Below are 16,119 nucleotides of genomic sequence, written 5' to 3'. Positions count from 1 at the left end.
TGGCTGTTCTAGTGTTCATAATACAAACTGACCCTTATAGGTCAAAATGAAAGCCACCTCCCAAGGTGGTGGAGAATGACAGAGTTCAGGTCCTGTTGGACTATCAGATACAGACTAAATTGATGTGGTCAACCAACCCACATTGTGATCCTTGATAAGAAGCAGATGACAGCCATAGTAATTGATCAAAATACATTCAAGATATCCTAAATAAGACGTAATTTGGGATATCTTTAATTTGATTCATGACTAGTCAGAAGATATGGCGAGATATCTCAAATTGCATTTACGACCAGTCATAATTCAATTGTTGATATCTGAAATATACCTTTCACATAGAAATTAATGGTAAACTTGACGGCATTTTGACCAGTCAGAATTGAATTAGAGATATCTGAAATTAGTATTTTGCCTAGTGGAAATATACATACATCTTAATAAATGTATATGTCTAGTCAAAAACTGATTCAAGATATCTTGCAAGTGTGGTAAAGCTGATTTGATGTTAACAGGGCTTGCCATAGTTCCCCATCATACTGAAGTCCCTCCCAGAGGAAAGTAACCAACTGAGGAATATATATAACTGAACTCAAATAAGAACAGAACCATTTGACACCAGGTCAATAACATTATAAGGGAACAATTTAAACAGCTGTAAAGACGACTGCAGGAACATGGAGGGAAACATGGAGATTGTACAAAGAATTACTAGTAAGTATTCTGGGTTTCACTTGATTAAAATTGTATGTGGTTTGACTTGCAAAATATGTTCACATGACATTTCACAGTTGTGAATTTGTGCTGTAAAAATAAACTAAATACATGTTTTACGTATTACACGTTGATTTAAAATTTGGTAGTATTAAAGCAAAAATTAATTTCTATTTCTAATTAACTTTAATTAAAAGTTTAAGAAAAGGAACAAAATCTCAATCTTTCCTTTATGCTATTTTTTCTGAATTCTTGTTAATCCTTTGGCTACATTAAAATAAATTTTACTCCTTATCCAGGCAGTGGCATAAAGATCACAATTAGCGTCTCTCAGTAATTTTAGGAAAAACTCAGCTGGGCATTTCCTACACATGTATTAGATCCTGTTCAACTGCTTCCTGCAGCTAATTGTGTGTTGCCTTATGTGGGTAGTGGAAAAAACACAATGTTCACAGGACGCTGACTTCCTCAAAGAAGAGTAAGCCTCAAATTAATAATTATGATAGGGGTGAAGCTTACCTTTATATCTCAATGCTTTGCAGGTTTTTAGTAGCTCAGTTGCCAAACTCACACCGAGTCAATGCTCATATAATTGGTCCGGCTCTGGAAGGTGAAGCTGGATCTTAGGTTATTAACAATTTTTTTTATATATTTTGACTTGAACTTAGACTCAACTTTATTTATCTCTTGGGATTACTCCTTCAGGGAAATTCTTTTAAAAAGAGTGTATATAGTACAAAAGCAACAAAAGCGTATAAAATGTTTATTAAGTAATAACATTTTTACCTGTGTCCACACCTGTTAAAAAAACATTTGGGGGGGGGGGGTTTCTTCATACGGATTCCCAAACCGGTGCAGGACTCTGGTGGAGATAGGCAAAATTTCTACTTAAGTAAGGTAAATTTGTTGCCTGAGACCTCTGGATTCAACCATAATCCAGTTATATTTAGAAGGGTGTAAATGATCTAGTTTTTAATAGTCAATCTTATTTGTAAGTATAGGATAGGATAAAGGATGTTAGCAATAAGAAGCTGAGGGGCCTTCATTGGCATTCCTCATGCTGTCACAGTTGCTAGCTGACCAAAGAGCTGAGGTGAGGGCGGGGAATTGGCTAAAGACTGGACTGTTCTATTTTACAGGTGATAATTTCTAGCCTTTACTGTCTGAAGGATCTAGTTAAAATGAGCAAGGTCCGTTGAAAGACACAGCTCCTATGTTGGGTCACAGTCCCTTTAACATTCTACTGTGTATTCTCAAACCCCAAGTAAAGTACAAATATTTTAAATCTTTAATAATTTATTTTGAATCAATTGTCTTGATGAGTATATGGGTTTTCTGACTCATTCTGTAACAAGAATATTTTTCCTAAAGGAGTCATAGTCTTTTATTATACATTCTGAAATTTTGTTTAAAGGAAATAGGGGCAGGAAATGGGAAATAATACGCATTCATATCCAGTTTTATAACGCTAATCGGTGAGCGTTAAAAACCAAAAATGTCCTCATCATCAGGCAGAAGATCTGTCAACACATGGCCATGAAATTTTACTTCATTTGAGACATTCAATACAGTACCAGACTGTTTGGAATTTGGAAATACTCTATTTTTGTCCTCCTTAGTTCGACAAATCAAGATGATACTTTTTTATGGGTTGGTTTTGACATCAAGTAGTTCACCATATGCTAAACAGACATTAAGCAGGCTCTGAAGACCAGCTGAACTTGGGAATAAAAGACACTAGGTCATCAGCAAACATGAAATGATTAATATTGGAATCACCAACCGTGCAGCCAGTTCTACACAGGTGTAGCTGCTTAGAGAGGTCATTCATAAAAAATTAAACAAAATAGGAGATACAATTCTTCCTTGTCTGAATCTATTACTGATACGAAAGGATGCAGACACATAGTTGTCCCATTTGACCTGCATAGTTAGATTAGCATACCAATATGACAGACATCTTACCATATATTTGGACACACCAGCTTTCCACAGTTTTAAAAATAGTTTTCTATGATTTACACGATCAAAGCCTTAGTGGCATCCACAAACACAGGCTTTTAGGCCATATATACACATATCAGTGCCATGTTTGCACTTGAACCCAAATTGATCGTCTGTAGACATAACTATCTTTGCAAATTTTGGCAAAATAATTCCAAAGACTTGTACTGTACTAGGTAGGGCTATAGGACTATAGTTATAAGAGCTGCCAATTGTACCAGCTTTGTTTTTAATCACAGAAAGTAGATCATTCATCAAGGTTTCAGTAGTAAAGCCATGCATAATAAAACGAGTGAAACACAAGGCATGAAGAGGGACTACCTTTGGACTTGCAAATATGAGATGTTAAGCTACATACAGAGTCTCATGACCAGCTTATGTTTACATAATGCTGTAGTTTTGGAACCAAACTCCTCACAATAATTTTAAGGTTTTTAAAAAACTTCCTCACGATCATAAATTACTAACAGTAGATGTCATGGTATGAATGCTTTTTACTAAAACAATATATTGTTATCTATATCTCTATCAGAAGCACAAGAGAAGTGCATCAGGATGGTGCTAGTTGGAAGAACTGGATGTGGGAAGAGCGCAGTAGCAAACACCATTTTGGGACAGAAATGTTTCAAATCTATCGCCGACCCCTCCATGGTAACACTGGTGTGTCAGAAGGAAACAGCTGAATTTGATGGTCAGATTCTGTCTGTAGTTGATACTCCAGGTCTGTTTTATACAGAAAAGGATCAGAAGGATGTCACAGATGAGATTGCAAGATGCATGATACTCTGCGCTCCTGGTCCTCATGTCTTTCTAGTTGTGATCCAGCCAGGCAGATTCACAGATGAAGAACAAAAAACAATCAAACTCATCCAGTCAATTTTTGGAGAGAAGGCAGCAAATTACACCATGGTGCTGTTCACTCATGGAGATGATCTGGAGGAGGACGGGGTTGATATCAATGATTTTATAAAGAATGAACCATCTCTCCAGGACTTCATCTCTCAGTGTGGTGGAGAGTATCATCTGTTCAACAACCGATCCAAGGATCCGTCCCAAGTTAGAGAGCTGCTTAAGAATGTTAACATGATGGTTCAGCAAAATGGAGGAACCTATTACACCAATGAGATGCTTCAAGAAGCTGAAAGAGTCAAAAGAGAAGCTGTTCTGACCATCATGAACCAAAACCCGGCAATAGATGTTAATGAGGCAATCAGAAAAGCAGAAAATGAATCGAAATGGGATGTTTTTAAAAGGTTTATGGAAACTCATGGGGTCAAATTAGGTTATGTTCTAATTGTTGTGGGAGTCGTAGCAGGAAAATCATCACCATCAAAATGTTGCTTGCAGTAGTGTACAATACAATGATAATGATTGTGTATCTACACCTTGTTAATATGGAGACAAGGTTATTATCTGATAGCTTTTCTGATATTTAGCAATATAGGAAGTCCTTAAAGTTCAAATCTGTATGAATGTAACTGAAATGCACTTAGTCAAAACAGGTTTTCTCTTCTTTTAGTAAATTAACACTAATGGTGATTCTGTATCAGTTACAGCTAACTGTTGTAAATCATTAACTTCTTCCTCCATATGATGAGGTTGTGTTAAAGGGATAGGGGATTAAGCTGGGTTTTTACTGTCCATGTTGTAAACCTAAAATGCCAAAAAAAAGAACAGAATCTACTATGTATCTTCAAACATTTGGATCAATAAAATAATGTCAGTAAATGATGTGGTGTTTATGTGCTCTTTTAAACCCCTTTAAATGTGGCTGAAAGAAGACAAGGCCACCAACCCAAAACAGCTTATCAATCCTGCCTTAGCAATAAGTTGTATAAGATAAAAGAATTTAAGCATTAGGGCTGGTCTGATCTGGCACAGGTTACTGGAAGTGAAGCAACAAATCAGTTTGCTTAAAAGTAAACTGAGTTTGTTTCCAAAAAAAACCAGTCAAAAGCACCAGAAAGAGGCACCCGTTTCTGTGATGTACTGGGGTATTTATGTGCCTTTAACACATCAACAAAAAAGGGTGTTGGTTGTTCCCAAAACCAGCTAGTCCTGTCAAGCGATTTGAACATACAAAATGTTCATAGGTGTGGTATCGAAACCCAACATACAACTCTCCACACACATTTTCAAATAATAAATCAACAATTTTGGCCCTGTATATATTTAACATTAGTCAACAACAGGATAATTCTGTTATTTGACTCGTTTAACCAACAAATACATTTATACATATGCTTTCCTATAACAGCCATCAAAATGCTGACGTTAGCATATACAAACAGTTCATTGGCACTGGTTCATCTGGGTTCACTTAAAATAAAATCTTAATGCATCATTATAGGCCACCTTGAATCTTTGAAGACTGGCTTTTTTAAAGTTGCTCCACAAGTGTGCAGTATACAGAGATGCGCAATATGACTGAAACTATTTCAGTTTCACTTCATCTGAAAAGAATCCAAACTTACACACAAGGATATTTGCCTGAGCTTATAATATTCAAACCTCACGGTAAATGTCCTCATCTGACAGATGGTCTGTCAACACACGGCCAAGATATTTTACTTAATTTGAGACATTCAATCGAGTCCCAGACAGTTTGAACTTAGAAATTATTTTGTCCTCCTTAGTTCTACAAATCAAATCAATTACTTTGTCCTCCTTAGTTCTACAAATCAAGATGATGCATTTTGATAGGTTGAAATTGAGATCAAGTAGTTCATAAAATGCTGAACAGACATTAAGCAGCTTCTGAAGACCAGCTGAACTTGGACTAAAAACCAGTAGGTCATCAGCAAACATGAAATGATTAATAATGGAATCACCAAACATGCAGCAAATTCTTCACAGGTTTAGCTGCTTGGAGATTCATATAAAAATTAAACAGCATAGGAGATACAATGCTTCCTTGACATCCATTCACGAAAGGATGCAGACAAACAGACTATTGCAGGCCGTTTTGACATTTACTAGAAGCACTGTCCTCTCTATTGTTCCATTTGTTGATCTCTAAAATAAGATTCTTCCTAGTCAACACAACATTTCTGCTAGCTAGAAATGTACATATAGATATCCTAAATTGCATTTTTGACAGCAAAAATTAAAATTCAGGCTGCCAAAAACATAATTGTACTAATAAGAATAAACTTTCAAATACCTAGAAATCTTTACAAATTTTAAGTGGCCCTTTTGACATATATTAGCTTGACTGAATCTATATTTCAGATGTCTCAAAGGCATTTCTTCCTAGTCAAAATTAACATTTCAGATATCTGAAATCATCATGATCTGGCCTGATTGCTCCACCTTAATTGGTTATTTCTTTCACCTGCCGTTTTCCCTGCCTGTTGTAATTATTATTTATTCCTCTCAAACACAAAAGACAAGACAAACAGACGAACACAAAAACTGGGATCCTGACAGCATTTACATTTAAACAGTCTTCTGCTGATGTCAAAACAAATAGAAATAAAATAAAACAAAAGACTCAAGGGGTCAGAAGGAGTTGATTCCTTCCCACTATCATAGTACAAATTGCCAAGGCAGCGCGTTTCACTTAAGTGAGCTTCATATTCCTCTTCTACTGGTTTGGCTTATGGATAGACGAGTCCGAGTAGCACCATCTCACTGTGGAGCTGAGTCCGACGTGGTTTTTAGACATACAGTGTGAGCAGGTAGATCGAATCAGAGCACTGGTTCGCACAGTGTGAGAACATACATCGTGAGCTGTGAACTCAGTACAGTGTGAGCGACAACTGAAAAAATTGCACAGTGTATGCCCTGCTTAAAAAAAACACCGCCTGTGAGAAGAGGGAGCAACAGAGAGCGGCTGACCAAAGTCTAAACTTCTAATGCTACGTTCACACCGGACGCAGCAAGAGCAGCAAAATTGCATCTGCTGCTTCATTTTTGCTGCTTGTACCAGTTAGTTCTGACACACGGCTGAAGCAGCTTTGCTGCTCTGCCTGCGCGGTGCAAAAGTGTGTCTGACACGCGTTGGGCGGAGCTTCACTATCCTTTCTCTGCCTTGCAGCTATATTTGCTGTGATCAGTGGGAATAAAGTAGTTTTAATATGTTTTAAAATTAGAAAATCCACCTGAAAACTTAATCAATGCAGTCAGTTCATCCAGATTACCATCCTGCCTTCCAATATTATTTCTGTCGGAGCCGCTCAGACCCCCACATACCGGCGGTGCGCTGTCAGTAGGATCCCATTCAACAGGAGCCTCTGGCCGGGTCGCCTCCTCGCGGTTCACCGCGGCAGCTGGTAGGTGTTTTTCATCTAAATAATCTAAACTGCAGGCACCAGGATAATAAAAGCGAACATATTCTGCCGAAAGATTTCTGCATTTTACGTTAATTTATGCGTCAATAAACTGTTTCAGAGGAGCAATCACAGCGCTCTGTGTCATCAGCGATGTGTCTGTCTGTCTGCCAGCTCCCAGATCAGCGTCTCTGATTGGTTGACGCGGCGCGTCGGGCGCCTTTAAGCATCTGACGCGCAGCAAACGCGCTGCTGCTCGAGAAGGGAAAATTGAACTTTTGCTGCTCGACTGCTCAGAGCTGCTTCAGCTGCTCAGACACGCTGCACCTGCTGCTCAGAACGCGCTGCGGGACCTTTTGCTGCGCCTTGACGCGCGTCAACTATTGACTTTGCATGTAAACTCGATGCTTCTGTCGCGCCTGCTGCGTTCAGTTTGAACGTAGCATATATCAAATCGACAGTAACATAGGTGCTGCTAACTCCACAGAGCTTGAATATTCCATGGTCAGAGAATTTCCAGTCTCTCTCCCGAGCTGGGTAAATATGCTACTGTCAAAACAAGCCCAAGGTGAAATGCAGTATTTTCTGCAATTCTGAACCAGTTCAATCTGCAGCACTAAAGGTTGTTTTAAAAAACTGGGAATTTACATTGGATATATCATTGCAAACCACTGGCACTGTAATGTTTTGAAGATATATTAAGACTAGTCAAAATTGAATTAGATATCTGAAATTAGTATTCTGCCTTGTCAAAATATAAATACAGATATCTTAAAAGATGTATATGTCTAGTCAACCACCGATTAAAGATATCTTTAATGCAAGTATAGTAAAGCTGATTTAATGTTAAAAAGGGCTTGCCATAGTTCCCCATCATACTGACATCCCACCCAGAGGGAGGTAACCAACTGAGGAATATATAAATATAGTTGAACTCAAATAAGAACAGAACCATTTGACACCAGGTCAACATCATAAAGGAACGATTTAAACAACTGTAAAGACGACTGCAGGAACATGGAAGGAAACATGGAAATTATACTAAGAATTAATGGTAAGTATTTTGGGTTTCACTTGATTAAAAAATTATGTTGTTTGTCATGTGTTCACATGACATTTGACAGTTGTGAATTTGTCCTGTAAAACAAAACTAAATTCATGTTTCATATACATTTAAAATTTTGTTGAGTTTTAAAGCAAAAGTAAAGTTTTATTTCTAATTAACTTTAATAAAAAGTTTAAGAAAAGGAAGAACATCTGAATCTTTCCTTTAGGTTAATATTTTTCCGAATTCTTGCTTCTCCTTTGGCTCTTTGTTGTTACAATGAACTTTACTGCTTATCCAGGCAGTGGCATAAAGATCACAATTAGTGTCTCTAAGTAATTTTAGAAAAAACTCAGCTGGGCATTTCCTTGGCATGAAATAGACCCTGTTCAACAGGTCAACTGATTCCTGCAGCTAATTGTGTGTTTCCTTATGTGGGTGAGGTTAGACAATGTTTTTCCTTAAAGGAGAGTTTTTCTCCAATTAATTATAATAGGACTGCTGCTTACCTTTAAAGCTCAATGTTTATTTTGGAATAAAGAGGTTAATATAAAAAAAATTTTTTGTCCGATTCATCGATTAATCGAAAAAATAATCGGCCGATTCATTGATTTTTAAAATAATCGTTAGTTGCAGCCCTAATATATATATATATATATATATATATATATATATCCAAACTGTGGTGACAAACATATTGTTTATTACTCAAGTAGAAGTAAAAAACCTAATGCTTAAAACACAATTGTAGAAGTCAGAGGATCAACCCAAGCTTTTTACTCAAGGAAAAGTGTAAAAGTACCATTTTTATCCGCCAACACCTTCAGTGTTCAGAGCCAAGATCTGACTTATTACCCACAATTGTCCCCATTTAAAACCTGTAAAGAGGCAGTTAAGAACATTGTCTCACGCTCACATCCAGTGTGAGATGTGCTCAGCCATTAACAAATTGGCAGTAAAAAGGTTTGCCTTTTTGCTTAAGAAATATTGTTATCTGGATATTCTTGAGTCATTTTACTTTTTAAGATGTAGAGTTAATAAGTAAGAAAATCTAAATAAATTTCATTCATGCTTTAACTATATGATGCCCGCATTTTGTTCATTTAGACTTAGACTCAACTTTATTTATCCCTTGGGATTACTCCTTCAGTGAAATTCAGGTTCCAGTAGCTTATAAAGAGTACAAAGGGCAGAGTAAAAGTAAGATACCATCAAATATAAAAATAAAACACTCAGTATAAAAAGAGTGTATATAGTACAACAAAACCATAAAAAAGTTTATAAAATAATAAAATTTATACCCATGCCTTCACCCGTGAAATAAAATTGACATTTCTTTTTTATACGAATACTTGACACCTCTGGAACCAAACATCATGCAATTACATATAGAGTCGAAGGTGGGGGCCTTCATTGGTATGCCTCATGCTGTCACAGTTGCTAGCCGACCAAAGAGCTGAGGCGAGGGTGGGGCCTTGGCTGAAGACTGGACCGTTCCATTTCACAGCTGATCAATTCTAACCTTTAATGCAGGGGGTCACCAACCTTTTTAAGGCCAAGGGCTACTTACTGAGTCATAGAAAGGGCCACCAATACTGACCTATGAACTGGAGGGTTCAGCGTTAACCATAACTTTATATATAATAAGCATATTATTATTTATTCGACTCCTAATTTTCTTCATGATATTGTCATTTTGAAATCTCTATAAATGCTTAAATGCTCTGTATGAGTAAAATTATCAATCCATCCATCCATTTTTTTGTCACACTTATCCCAAGTGGGGTTGCGAGGGGTGCTGGTGCTTGATGAAACTTATAAAATGCTCTATAAATGATTAAAAAAGAAGAGCAACAGAATAACAAAAAATCCAGCCTAATTACACTGGTGAGTTGTGCTGTTTTCAGAAGACGCTGTTGGCACCCTATGTGGCCTCTGAGGGCCCCATGATGCCCATGAGCAACACGTTGGTGACCCCTGCTTTAATGTCTTTGAAGGATCTAGTTTAAATGAGCAGGGTCCTTTGAAGAACACAGCTCCTGCATTGGGTCACAGCCCCTTTAACATTCTATTCTGAAATACCCAGTAAAGTTCCCATATCTTTCATATTTTAATTATTTTGAATCAATTGCCTTGATGAGTATATGGGTTGTCTGACTCATTCTGTAGCAAGAATATTTGCAGTTTTATTCCTAGTCATAATCTTTTATCTTACTTTCAAACTGCCTCGGAAATTGTGATTAAAGAAAGGAATGCTAATCAGTAAGCGTTAAAAACCATCACCAACGAGCCAGGCCACATCTCTCCATGGCCTTTAAAGGGCTGTGTGCTGCATAACACCCTGTAATTTTCCTGTGCAGTCCTATGGATATGACGTCATTGAACCTGCATGCATGTCCCCAATGGTTTGATAAGATAAGATAAGTTAAAAGATAAATTTTATCACAGACTCAAAGTCCAAAGGAATTTCATAAAAAACAAAAAAAAAAGACAAAAAATAAAAGTACAATAAAAGGCGACTTCTAAATGGCCTGTACTTATATAGCGCTTTTTCAAGTCAAGAGACTTGACCAAAGCGCTTTATACTACATTCAGCCAGTCACCCATTCATGCACACACTGATGATGGCAAGTTACACTGTAGCCACAGCTGCCCTGGGGCTCACTGACAGAAGCGACTTCTAGTCTTTCAAGAGGCAATCAAACCAATGTCTCCATTGTAAAGATGAGGATTTTACTGCACTATAATTAACATTAGTCAACCGTAGGATAATTCTGTTATTTGAATAATTTAAAGGACAAATAAATTTAGACATATGCTTTTTTAAAACAGCCATCAAATGCTGACACTAGCAGATACAAACAGTTCACTGGCACTGGTCCATCTGCGTTTCTTTAACAAAAATTCTTAATGCATTATTATAGGCCACCTTCAATCTTATAAGACTGTCTTTTTTTAAAGTTGCACTACAAACATGCAGTATATAGTGTTACTCCTCGTGAGATAATAAAGGCTCCTCGTGGTTCTTCTGGTTTTAACAGCCATTGATTGTGGACACGTCTTACAAATCCCCAAAAAATGCAATCAGAACTAAGAAGGGAAACAGAAACCTAAATCAGTTTAAAACAAATATATATAAAGGTTTATACAAATAAAAGTGAAAAAACCACCACATAAACTCCACAGGAATAAAGATTATTTATAAAGCTTTTCTCACAAAAAAAATCTTAACATTTTCTGGTGAAACTTCTTGGAAAACAGTCCCAGTGATGCAAATACGTAATTGTGTCAATCAATCTTTCCCATGGGTAACAACGTGACACATAGAACAAAAACATAGGTTTTGTCATGATGGGTCTCTAGTGTATAAACCCACATGCAGAACACCACAGAAACGGGGTAAAAGTTTAACAGTTTATTAAAGGATGAGCACACATAATAACAAGAGCTGGTTCTGGTACAGGTCCGGGACAGCAATCACTGAGAATCTGCAGAGATGGATTGTTTGGTTAGCCAGGCAGCTGAGGGGACTTGATTGATGTTTGATTCAGATTTGTACCTTGATGAGGTTCAGACAGATCACTGGAGAGGGGGGACCAATTGGGTCCAGAGACAGTGGGTTCAGCACAGAGCTCAGCAGCAGCAGCTTCTAGCTTCAGACTAGAGAGTTTCAGACCTTGAAGTGATGTCCTAGCTCTCCCTTGAGAGCTGGCTGGGGAACCCAGACTGATTGTCTTCAGGTTTGGCTTCCTAGGGCAGGCAGGCAGGTTTCCAAAGCTAGCTCCTCCAGAGCTACAGACTTCAGACGGATCTTCCTGTGAGCAGAGAAGACAGAGGCTGGTTAGAATCTAGTTTCTCTCAAGCGCTCAAGCGCTACCCACAGCGCTCTCTGCTGGAGACAGGTGGCAGATCTCCAGATCCCAACAGGTTTCTCCTTACATTATAATGCGCTTTTTAACCAATGTACATAAGGAAAAAAGAAAATACTGAAAATTTTTTTTCAGTTATATATTTTTTTCAGTTATATATTGCTTAGGAAACTTGCATATTATAGGAACCATCTACGTTTCAATTTAAGATGTAGACAGCAAAGACGTGTTCCCGTTTCAGATATTAAAGGCTAACAATGGAACCAAACGACCCGCTCATCTGTTTCAATTTGCATGTTTCTAAGCAATGCAAGGCCTTGTTTATATAAAGCCTCAAACTCACTGCAGATCCAGACATTTGAATAGAGAAAGCTTCCTGGAGGGGAAGTGAAACGTCTTCAAACCTTGGAAACCAAGTCCAGTGGAGTGGGGTTTTTTTCTTTTTTTCCCCCCCTTTTAACGGACCAAACATTAAATGATTAATAATGGAGTCACCAACCATGCAGCCAGTTCTACACAGGTGTAGCTGCTTAGAGAGGTCATTCATATAAAAATTACAAAACATAGGAGATACAATGCTTCCTTTTCTGACTCCATTGCCAACACGAAAGAATGCAAACAAACAGTTGTCCCATTTGACCTGCATAGTTAGATTAGCATACCAATATGACAGACAACTCACTATATATTTGGGTACACCAGCTTGGCACAATTGAATAATAAAAGTTTCTTAGGATTAACATGATCTAAAGCCTTAGTGGCATCTAAAAAACAAAGAAAAACTGTAGAATTTTTGCTGTTATAATTATTCAGTCATTCTTTTGGGCCATATATACACATATCAGTTCCATGTTTGGACTAGAACCCAAATTGATTGTCTGTAGACATAACAATCTTTGCAAATGTTGGCAAAAGAATTAGTCCAAAGACTGTAGACAATGTACTTTCTAGGGCCATAGGTCTATTATCAGAGCTGCCAATTTTACCTGTTTTGTTTTTAATCACAGAAAGTAGAAGAACATTCATCAAGGTTTCAGGAATAAAAATATATGTAATAAAACCAGTGAGGCACAAGGCAAGAACAGGGACTACCTTTGGACTTGCAAATCTGAGATGTTCAACTGCAATAAGCACTGCATGAAAAGTGGGATTTTCGTCAATATGCGGCACTGTAGATTGTCGTGGAACTTCAGGTTAGCGGCAGTTTACGGCAATTTGCAGGCTTCGCCGAAAACTCCCGTAAATTGTCAGAAATTGACGTGGACTTTCTTAGGCAGTGTTCCCCCTATGCCTCCCCCCCCCATGGAATTCTAGGGGAGGCTTTAACATGTTAATGAACATGCTGTGAGCTATACAAATGCAAATCAGGGTTGCAGGGGGAGTTTTACTCCAAATGACATTTTTCTAAAAGGTAAGAAAATCTCTGATACAAAGAGATCAGGCTCAGTATAGCCTCTTACATTTTAGCTTGAATTGATTTATTTAATTAAAGTATAGAGACCAAAACACATCTTTAGCTGACAAAGCAATACATTTAGAGCAGTAATTATAAAAAAAAAAAAATTGCATTTAAGATAAAAAATAAAATGTTGTCTGTCAATATGCTCAATTCACAATTACTTAAGTGGAAAAGTTTCAAGAAATGAGTCTGAGATGATTCACTTTATAACATGGCGCATTATCCTGTTGGAAGTAGCCATCAGAAGATTGGTACACTGTGGTCATAAGGTCCGGCCAGGTCAAGATCCGCAATTGCAATCGCACCAAACAGGAAAAAGAGCATCGACAAATTCCGGTTCGTCAAATTAAAATATAGCAGCAACAGATCGGTGACTAGAAATTCTAGCACAATTCTTATATATTAAAAAAAAAAAATCTAACACCGTTTATTTAAATGATTGGATCCAAACTATTGGTTATTCACCAACGAGGAAGCAGATTTCTCATCTCCATCAAAATATTTATTTTATACCGAGGGACTTAAACTTTAATCAAATCCATTCAAAAGAAACTTCTTATTACAGGAATGAAAAGAGATGCTGAGTTTGTGAGTAGAGAACAAGTTCATTCAAAAAAAGCAGTTTTGAATTATCCTTATCCCCGTTACAAAAATCTACAAATATATATATATATATAATTGGGCAGAAACTGAACATATGCTGGGTGATGGTGGGATTTTTTTAATATGTCATATTAAATTAAGCGCTCACAGGGTTCATACAGGAATGAGTGACTCTAATTTAAAGCTATTTCAATGCTATTAGAAATGATTTTAATGCCATCAACAAAAACCATGTACACAAGTTATTAGTGTACATGAAATATGAAGGAGCTGCAAGCAGAGTTCCATGACTCCTGTATGTATGTAAACACACACACACACACACACACACACACATATATACGTATATGTATATCCTCTAGCTTTTTCTCCGCCTGGAGCGATATAATATATCTGACGAAATTGTTTTTATAAGCATTTTTTATTAAAGAATTATAAATACTTTGATAAACATATTTAAATAATTTTAGTGCCAATTAAGGCCTTGATAAAAAAAAAAAAAGAATGATTTTTTAATTATTTTTATTGATCCGCAGAAACCCTGGTTCATCTCGCGCATGCTCTCTACGATCTCCAAGAAACTCAGAGCGGAGCTCTGGAGCCACAATGGAGGATGTATGCTTTGCTTTGTGCAGGCGGTCTGGAGCGAAGTATGTGGGATTTCGGGGTAAAACTCCTCTTGGACGCGATGGCGACTCTGCATCGAACAAGACGAACTCAAAGAAGAGATGCTAGCGGTAAATATATGTTCGATTACTGCCTGCTAAGCTAAAAGCAGCCTAGCCTAAGCTACGGCCAATAGCAGCCTAGCCTAAAGCTACGGCTAATAGCAGCCTAGCCTAAAGCTACGGCTAATAACAGCCTAGCCTAAAGCTACGGCTAATAGTAGCCTTGCAAGAACAAGCTTTATTAAAGTGTATTTTTTGTGATTCAAAGGAAGCAGTACGCCGTCTTCAAAACTCGGAGAGTAATTGCAGGCGCTATGAACCGGAGCAAGGGTAAGATTTAAAGAATATGCTTTCATTCTGCTGTAAAAGGAAATAGATAGGGATGGATACCGATCATAGCTGTACATTTTGTTTTCACAGACCTTGCTCGGAGCCATATCAGCAAGTCCAGATTTGCACGATGTTGATAAAGACGACATTGTGTGTAAGTGACTTGTTTTAATGTTTTCTCCTTCCTTGTTACTGTGACTTGCGTTTGATTTTTCATTCATACCACTCTCATTTAATTGTTTTCCAGCAGCCTGTAAGACGTATTTTCAGACGGTACGCAGGAGCTTCAGATATACGCAGCCAGCCATCACGTTGCTTTCGGAGGCTGCCAAGCAATCTGCTCGGAGTCGGGCGAGAAGAAAGAGGGTAAGACTTTATTTTGGTGACTATTTTTCAGGGGCATTGATAGATGTGTTGTGTCCATACGCAGTGCGCTGATTCATTGTTTTTTTTCAGCTGCTGAAAGCGAGGCAGAGTGTGCTAGCAGATGAGGAAGTGGAACTCTGGAAGTCCGCCACCGTCTGCATCATGTCCGACGAAGAAGATGGCATCGTTGGCGGTGTCTCTGGATGGATTGTACGGTCGCCGCCATTTCGTAGGCCGGATCTCACTGAACTCTGTGTTAAGCTGCAGTCCCGGTTAGAAGCGATGCCGAAGTACAGGGCCACGCACAGTAGGCGTCTGCACATCGGACCTGCCTCGGAGGGAATGCTGCCAGTTACCTCCAACCCCGAGGAAGCAAACGGACCGTTCACGGAGTTGTAATTTTTAGATATGCATGTGTTTGGATACGCGTTGTATATAGTTGTGTTTGTTTTAATAAAGCTCTTTCTTTGCATAAACAGCTTCCTGGCAAATGTTCATTTCCTGTATAAATTCATTCATGTCCTTGATGGTAGCCTAATAATTGTGTAGTAGTGTAGGATAACATAAATGCACAGCATACGAATGAATAAATATACGAATGAATAAATATATGAATGAATAAATATATATTCATAAATATATATATGTAAATTTATATGTAAATATATATATATGCCAACCAATCACGAGCGACTTTACTTGTTTAAAAAGAAGTGGTTCCGTCCAATACTCAGTAAGAAAATTAAAGCCTGGCCTGGCCACGTGTGGTTTTGCTGCCAATCACGAGCGATTT

At 37.8% G+C, this 16,119-nt stretch overlaps 1 protein-coding gene across 1 annotated transcript in view; it reads left to right on the top strand.

Annotated features, from left to right (window-relative positions):
• The first annotated feature begins 603 nt into the window (after positions 1-603).
• The window catches only part of LOC119780136 (GTPase IMAP family member 9-like), a 30,975-nt gene continuing 15,459 nt past the window's right edge, over positions 604-16,119 (top strand). Inside the window, exon 1 of the mRNA XM_038280049.1 lies at positions 604-711. Within this exon, the coding sequence (XP_038135977.1) occupies positions 675-711 (37 nt within the window). The 5' untranslated portion in view covers positions 604-674. The remainder of the gene's footprint in view (positions 712-16,119) is intronic.

Source organism: Cyprinodon tularosa, unplaced genomic scaffold (assembly GCF_016077235.1).
Source record: "Cyprinodon tularosa strain WSP-4 unplaced genomic scaffold, ASM1607723v1 ctg1555, whole genome shotgun sequence".
Classification (NCBI taxonomy): domain Eukaryota; kingdom Metazoa; phylum Chordata; class Actinopteri; order Cyprinodontiformes; family Cyprinodontidae; genus Cyprinodon; species Cyprinodon tularosa.
This window is presented reverse-complemented; position numbering and strand designations above follow the sequence as displayed.